This window comes from Montipora foliosa, chromosome 9 (assembly GCF_036669935.1).
Source record: "Montipora foliosa isolate CH-2021 chromosome 9, ASM3666993v2, whole genome shotgun sequence".
Lineage (NCBI taxonomy): Eukaryota > Metazoa > Cnidaria > Anthozoa > Scleractinia > Acroporidae > Montipora > Montipora foliosa.
The window spans coordinates 24217538-24225615 of record NC_090877.1 but is presented as its reverse complement, the minus strand read 5'-3'; the positions used below and the strand labels follow the sequence as shown (position 1 = coordinate 24225615).

At 38.9% G+C, this 8078-nt stretch overlaps 1 protein-coding gene across 7 annotated transcripts in view; it reads left to right on the top strand.

The window, feature by feature from the left end:
* The window catches only part of LOC137970964 (uncharacterized), a 22521-nt gene extending 15015 nt beyond the window's left edge, over window positions 1-7506 (top strand). For all 7 annotated transcript variants that reach the window (XM_068817648.1, XM_068817647.1, XM_068817646.1 and 4 more), the window contains 5 exons: window positions 2005-2134; window positions 5192-5350; window positions 5695-5768; window positions 6092-6190; window positions 6646-7506. In XM_068817648.1, the coding sequence (XP_068673749.1) occupies window positions 2005-2134; window positions 5192-5350; window positions 5695-5768; window positions 6092-6190; window positions 6646-6816 (633 nt within the window). In that variant the 3' untranslated portion in view covers window positions 6817-7506. The remainder of the gene's footprint in view (window positions 1-2004; window positions 2135-5191; window positions 5351-5694; window positions 5769-6091; window positions 6191-6645) is intronic.
* Window positions 7507-8078: the final 572 nt, after the last annotated feature.

The following is an 8078-nucleotide window of genomic DNA, read 5'->3' as shown; positions in this document are numbered from 1 at the left end:
CCAAATGATGTCTTATCAACGGATTAGCTTCTAAATTAGGTGTGGTGCTGCGTCGGTGGGGAAATATAAATAGTAAACACGAACATTTGGTATCAAATGTTAACGCGCGAAACGCCAGCTTTATAATCTTACGATGGTAATATTCGTTTGCGTACAAAATTTAAATGCTGTCTCAATGAAGACGTTTATTGTGAGTCGGCTTTAAAAGAATAACGAGTATTGAGTTTACAAGGCGTCATCAAACAATTTCGGTTAGTTTACTAGGCGTTAATAGTTAGAGTTTATGTCATGTTTATTAGAATACCGTATAATGTTGCCTGATCGTTAGCCGCTTATATAGGAGCTGCCGCCTCGTAGATTGGCTGTAAAGGGCGCTCGAAGATGGATGATTATCCATTCAATGTCCGGCGGTTCGCCTTGCTGCTGAGGTCAAACAAGTCTGAAACACCTGTCTTTGGCTGCCAATGCGCAGGTCATAAAATTGTGCCGAGCGACGATTTGTTGCAAAATTTTAGTGTTTCACTTTCTCACTGACTCGGCATCACAGTTTGTTTGGAAACTAACCTTTCATTCGAGAAAGAGAAACGCATGCTCCCTTAGTGTTTTATGATGTGATTTTCTTGGTATTATGGCTCCCGCCCCAGCACAAAAACCAAGGGTGAGGTCCTGGGAAGGAGGTTGTAAACATGCATGCCAAGTAGCTTGTGACGTCACATCAGGAATCGACCCATGCCCCTTGTGGCTCGGTCAAGAAACAAGTTTTGTGTTTAGTGCAGTTTTTCATAAGTTTTCAGGCTTGCAACAGTCAACGATGGTGCAATACGTTTCCAAAATTAACAAGGGTTAATGATTTAGCAAAAACACACTTGCAGTAATATAACATGGTATTATAAATCAGTTCTATTTTGTTGTTGTTGTTGTTGTTGAGAGAGGCTACAGCACGCTGATGATTGGTTAATTAATAGGACCGAGTGGAATCCAATTCGGTCTGGGTTCATGCGAATGATTAGCAAAATCTGACGACCGTGAAGCGGGAGTCTGATTTGTTAATCAAGAGTATGATTACTGACAGAATTCGGTTTTCGAGACTTAGTTGTTGTTCCTATGGTGATTATATTGAAGTTTGTGACTGGTTTATTTAAAATTCAGGTTTGATTGTGCTTGGATTATCTAACTGTTCGATTACGTGAAAGGAAGCCAATTAGTAGAAAATATCACATTCAAGGAAAGTGTAATATTTGTGATTAGAATGGATTCAGGGTCGAACACAAACAGTCTCTATTTTCAGTGATCGATTGAGGATTGGACGAATTTCACGCTCGCAGAAACTCGCGCGGAGTGCTCGCGCCTCTCCTTCGAGTTTCCCGAACACGAGTGTCGATGTCCAGGATTGCTCGCAATTAGATATTCACGTTAATTTCAATAAGCGTCACGAAGTGTCCCCTCATGTTCTCGTTAATTTCACTATCACTTTGGCGAGAAATACGGAGAATAAAGGTCATCAAATTAAGTAACTGTCCCCCTAATTCCGCTTCTCAAAGAGGCAAGAACAGTAAGCCAAAACCCAGCCTCAAAAAAAGAAACCAAAACAAAGGCTAACCCATAAGTGATAAATTGGTGGTTTAAGCTTAGACTTACCGGGACACTTCGGGACGTTTATCAAAACTGAGCTGAGCATTCATTTCATTACATGCATTTCTGGACAAAAGTTTGTTCAAGAGGTAAGAAAGAAAGTTGCGTTATCTGAACCTCCTTTAATTTCTCTAGGCTTACTTTAGAGAAAAACTCTGACCAGGGTGGGGGTCAGAGTTTTTCTCTGTCCTTGTGTGGGCCCATTCCATTAATAGGGCTAACGTTCACATGGTTCATATGGGGTAAAAACTTAGCACTTCACATTACACTCTAATCAGTTAAGTTAAATATAAGTGCTACACGGCCAACGTTTGCAAAAACGTAACCCTTTCTTTTACTTTAATTTTCTTTGCTTTCCCACCCTCATTTTAGTGCGGACATGTAGAGGAGGAAATTTTGGCCTTGACCCTAGCGAAAAAAGACAGTGTCAAGGAGATTGTGGACTATTTCGGAGCAAAACTTCAAGGCAGAAAGGCATACATATGTATGGAATTCATGATAGGTGAGAAAAAAATGCAAGTTTAACAGTCTGTGAAAGTATATGCCTCACCGTTTGAACAGCCCTTACATAAGCAAAAAACAATATGTGATTCGACTGAAAATAAATTAACGGATTTTAGTTGCGTAAATTTATTTAGAACATGAATATAGGAAAATTATAAAGGGCGAAAAACGAAACAACTACTTACGTGTAAATTAAAGTGTGATGGAATGTGGAAAAATAGCCAAAAGGCTGCCGACAACGTAAACAATCCGTCGCTATAATCCTGGCTAAGAGAAGATACCTCCATAACAACTTACCATAAGTAAACCAACTGAGGAGGGAGAAATAGGGATCGGCTATTCATCGAGTTACGAGCTGAGTTGAGTTTGAATTGAGTTTGAGTTAAGTTTGAGTTAAGATTGAGTTAAGTTTGAGTTATGATTGAGTTACAGTTTTTGGCGTTTTTCGGAATTAAAAGTAGTGAATATTCAGTACAAGTCACTTCGAAAACTGTTTTCTTCGTGTTGAAAGCTATATTTGCATAAATTTTTGCAAAATTGCATGGCTTTCCTGATCAAAACAATCTCATTATTATTACACCTTTTAAGGCATCATTCTCGTTGCTGCTGTAAAGTCTATCGACGTCAAAACGATGTCTTCAAAGGGATAAGGGTAAGCCATTTAAAGCCAGCCCGGCGGCTACGATGAACCGTATTTGTCGTGCGGCATCGTGATCGATCATCAAACGAAAGAGGACGACGAAGAGAGCCCGCATTACGCTTTTTGCTCATAACCGCTGAAATTCTAAAACACGATTGTCACGTTTGCTAGTCACCGAAGTTTTGTAATGCAAGCCGAGCATTTAAGTAAGTGAACATTTTTGACCTAGTCACACATGTCTGAAAACCATTTCACTACTGCAAAGTTGAAAGAGACAAGATCAATCAATCAATCAATCAATCAATCAATCAACTTTATTTAAAACACGGTAAATGGCTCAGCAAGCTGGTTTTCAGACATGCCGTGTAAGAATTACAAAATATAAATGCCAAAAAAATTACGAGAATTACAAGATATAAATGTTAAAACGACTAATAAACTAGATATAACTTAGCGCTAAATATTATTTAATGTCAAAGAAATTTAAACAATAGTAATTTAATAACATAATTTACTATGTAATAATACGAACAAGCCATGTAAAAAAATGTGCCCTTGCGATTTAAAATGTGTCCTAGGATATCGCACGTTTAAAGCTTGCAAGATCCCTTATCTCACGTATTTGATTTGACTGTTGGTTCCAAGCATTTGCACCTCGAGTAATCAAGTAATGCTTGATTATTACGTCTAGTTGCCTAGCTAAAATTCCAGCCAAAAAGATGGTGACACCAACCCAAAATGCAACCCCTTCCCCCCTTTTCAATGTTGATTGCGCTATAACTTTAGGCATTCATGAGAAAAGTCAATAGTTTTTTTTCCCTACAAGGGACATCAAGTGTCCCAGAAATTTAAGACCAAGATTGGGCCGGGTCTAAAACAAAAGTCACTTTCAGTTTGACGGTTCAATCGTACTTGCAGGTCATTGTTTTACCTTTCCGAAAGTAACCCAAAATTAAACCTTCCATTTGTCTAACCCTAGGCCTAAAAACCCTTTTCTAGAATATGACTTGTTACTAATCAGGGAAAACACTATGAAATGATGTTTGTTTCGCTCACCTTCTGTTTCCCGTTTCTACATGGTAAGACTTGGCATCTTTGCGCACTTCGGGTTCTGGTTCTCACCCAATGGAATGTTGATAGTTAATCGAAGAGTCGTCGGCAAGCGTTCGAAGTTACTTGTTATTTACTTGTTAATTAATTTTGGTTTTTCGTTCACGGTTTCTTTTGTTTTTGCCGGCAACTGTGACGTAAATGAGAACTGACAAAGGCACTTCCGAGGCTAGGGTCAGTAAGGGGAAAAACGGGTTCCAAGTTCCGAGTTCCAGATTTTACACAAACCCTCATTGCGGCTCACTTGTTCCGATAATTTTGTGTGATAGCCGATCATGAAAACCACGCTGCTGGATGACAAACGGTATGTTTAATCGTTTAGCCGCCGGGGATATAAGCTGGCTTAACAGTAAAACCCATCTTTAGCCTTACAAGAAGACATCTTTTCTGCGTCGATAGACTTGATCGCGCCGGTGGCTCAGTTTGTTATGGACGAGATCGTGAATTCGACTCCGGACGGACTCGCAACACTCAGGGTCTTAAAATAATTGAGGAGAAGGTGCTGCCTTTGTAATAACATCTGCAAATGGTTAGACTTTCAAGTCTTCGCAAATAAGGACTGTAAATCGCAGGTCCCGTCTCACAAACTTCAATGTTCATAAACTCTGTGAGATGTTAAAGATCGCACCAAACAGTGTTGTGGTCTGGTCTTTACATCAGCCATATGGTCGGCTTGGCATAATCTTCTAAAGGGACCATTGGTCGATGAGACCACATAACAGCAAAACAGACAGTAGTCAAATCGAAGGAGTCGCAAGTGCTGAAACTGGTAAACTGGTAAACGAGGAGACTGCCGTGCATGAAATTTCAGTGTTTTGATCAGTTTAAAACCATTTCGTAAATATACACCTGTGCACTTCACGAAAACGGTGTTTCATGGTCTTTCCAAAGACTTCTACTTAATATTTATTAGATTTAAGTGCCAAATATGCCAAAAACCGTAACTCAATATTAACTCAATTTTAATTCAATCTTAACTCAAACTCAACTCAAACTCAACTCAAACTCACCTCAACTCGTAACTCGATCAATAGTCTATCTCGGAGAAATAAGCTAGCTTTTTGCCTAAAATACAAACGTGCTAAATGGACTACATGGACTAATTACAAGGCACTAATTACTTGATTACAACACGAGGACTACACGAGAGAACGTTCCTGAGTCATTCCTACACAGGCAAAGCAAGATAACGAACAATGTAACCAACACATCAAAAGGTTCAATTCCAGTTGGTGCAGTCCCTTCCCATGGGAATGGCCGTAGTCATCATTAGTATATATAATTGAACGAAATTTTCTTTTTCAGGAGGGACGCTGGAAAAACATATCCAGCGACAGAGAAGAGAATTGCCAGTTGGCGCATGGCCAATTATTGCTGAAGAAACATGTTTTGTCTTTGTGGGTGATATACTCAAAGGCTTAGCATTCCTAAATGGCAAAGGGCTCGTGCATGGAGATATTAAAGGTAATTCATTCGCTCCAAATCATTTACGGCTCTAGGTGATTATTAGCTTACAAATCATTTACGACATCACGGTTTGGAGATCAGGAGACCTAAAATTTAACAAAATATTAAGTGCATGCATTGTCCACAAAGGTGCAAAATTAAACAATTCATTTCACGTCGTTGCCATGGAAAGGACGAAAAAGGCTGAGAGATGTACAAAAATGAAAAACGCTCGAGCAAAGCACGCAGCTCTGCTGTTTTTCGCAAATTGGAGTTATTCTTGTCCTCGTTGCTCTTAAGCTGGCCGACATTTAGCTATACTCTCATTTAACATCTGTTTTTTTTTTTTTTTGTTTCTGCAGGAGACAATGTGCTCCTCGTCGAATCGCGCACCCACGTTAAGCTAGCGGACTTCGGATTGGCACGAAAGATTCAGGTGAGCAAATGCGTACATACAGGAGGCAGACTGATAATACTTTTTCCGCAGTGGCTTTATGCGCGGTAGCCGGGAAGAGTCTAAAACAGACTAAATGTCTGACAAGTTGATAAGCGTCAAGTTTCAACCGTAAAAAGATAAAAGAGCGTTAGCCCTTCGTCGGAGTGAATGACAAAGGGCTAAAGCTCGAAGCGCCAGCTTTCACCATAGTTTTTACGGAGGACATTTGGCCTTAATCAACTTGTGTGATACCAAATTGAAATTCAATATACACGTATGTATAAAATGTTGTTTATAAGAAGCCCTTGGCCTTTTTTTCGTAGGAACATGTAGGCTGCCCCGATGTCTGGAAGACTGGTTGCCTCCACATTGAGATGTTGAACGGCGAACGTTCGTCCCTTCTTGATGGTTTCGTTTTTAACGTAAGTGTTAACAGTCATTGCTGAATTTATAATAACACAGCTCGAAGTGCTCCAAAATAATATCAACCACTGAGTTGTATTTTACCCCTTTTAGCAGCAACCTAGTACTAAATAAATGCCTTCTGCTGAAGAGAATGAAAACCCTTGGAGACAAGGCTACGACGTCGACGAGCAGAACTTAATTCACAATATTGAGTGGCCTGTATCACGTGGCACAAAAGAGGCATCCAAAAACTGTCAATTTTTAAAATCAATGATTAAAGAGCTTTACAGTGATACATAGTTATCTGTGGATTGGAACTAATCCCTGGCGGGTAAAAGAATAACACATATTTCGGTAGACCCCTTGAAAATATATAATGTAAAAAATATGAAAATAGCTATCAGGGATCTTTTAGTTTCAGAAATCTGCCACTGAGTAATACATTCTTCTCTGTACTGTTAATATTTGACAGGGCGATGACCATCCAGAGGAACACATTCCTTCCCAAGCAACGGATGAAACAAAGGAGTTCCTTAAGTTAGTCCTTGATCGAGAACCTCTGCTTAGTGCAGCAGAAATATTAGCAGAGCTCGATTCGCGCCCATATTTAAGAAAATATGGTAACCCATCTTACAGCCAGTAAGAAAAAAACAGCCCGGGAACTCCGCTTTTCTGCTTGGCTAAATCTATATACTGCGCGTTGCAACTGTTTTCAGTAGCACTCTTTTCAATTGACGTCACGATGTAGCACCAAAAGCATTATGGGATTAACATGCGAAGAAAGAAAGACATTTTAGCAATGCTTTGCAATAATCTATTTTTATCAACCGGAAAATGCTGTTAGAAAAAAACAGGCACGCACAGCGTATATATGAATAGTGCTGTCGCCACAGAGTTACTCGTATTTTTTTTTATTTTTTAAAGATGCTCAGCTGTTTTTAAAATACTCAATAGCCGTTTGGATCAATCGGATGAGTGAGTAAGTTGTTATTCCTAGTAATTCACCCAACGAACCTAAAAGCCCGCGGAAGGAATAGAACGTGGCCCCAGGGAAATCGCGAGGTAAATAGATGAACAATGGAATGCAAATGAACATGAAGCATTAAATAATGCCACTAGTGGCATTATATAATGCTTCATGTTGTCGTTGCGTTCCTGAAAGCCTTTGGAATGCAGTCTTCCAAGTCTTGTTTCTCTCGCGCTTCCGTCTTTGGCGACCTAAACTGTAGTTTTGGAGGCATTTTGTTCTCGGTTCAAGAGCCCTCAATACACTAAACGGGAGCTTTTTTACGCTTACCGGCCAACGTGAATAAAATTCTTATACATCACTTAATTACATTTCTTCGATTCTCAGGTGAAATGAGCTAGACCACCTTTCACGAAGGAATAGTCTTTTTTCCATCACGATTGGTTAAAACGGCTATTGAATATGGATGATTATTTTAAGCTTTTTGAAACTACGCGTTGCACTTGTTTTATCAGATATAAAAAAAACCTGAGGGCGAATAACACGTCTCTATCGAAAGTCTAAGTTAGCAAACCATGACATGAAGACCTCCATTTTGAGTATTGAAAAAATGGAAACTTTGAGGGCAACGTCACTGTACGCAAAATAAATTGATTCAAAAACGTTTCATGGGAGTTCAGACATAAATTTGCAACGGTTACATTAATGAGACTATAGTACAATTTTTTCTCTACACGGAGCGTAATGTACTGCGCTTGAAAAACAACAGCCAACTTGACTGTGACTGTGAAAAAAGTGACAGTAATAACAATAATAATGATAATAATAATAATCATCATCATCATTATCATCATCATCATAATAATAATAATGATAACAATAATAAAAATAATAAATTTAATTTTTAAATTTTAAATTATTTAAATTAAATTTTTAAT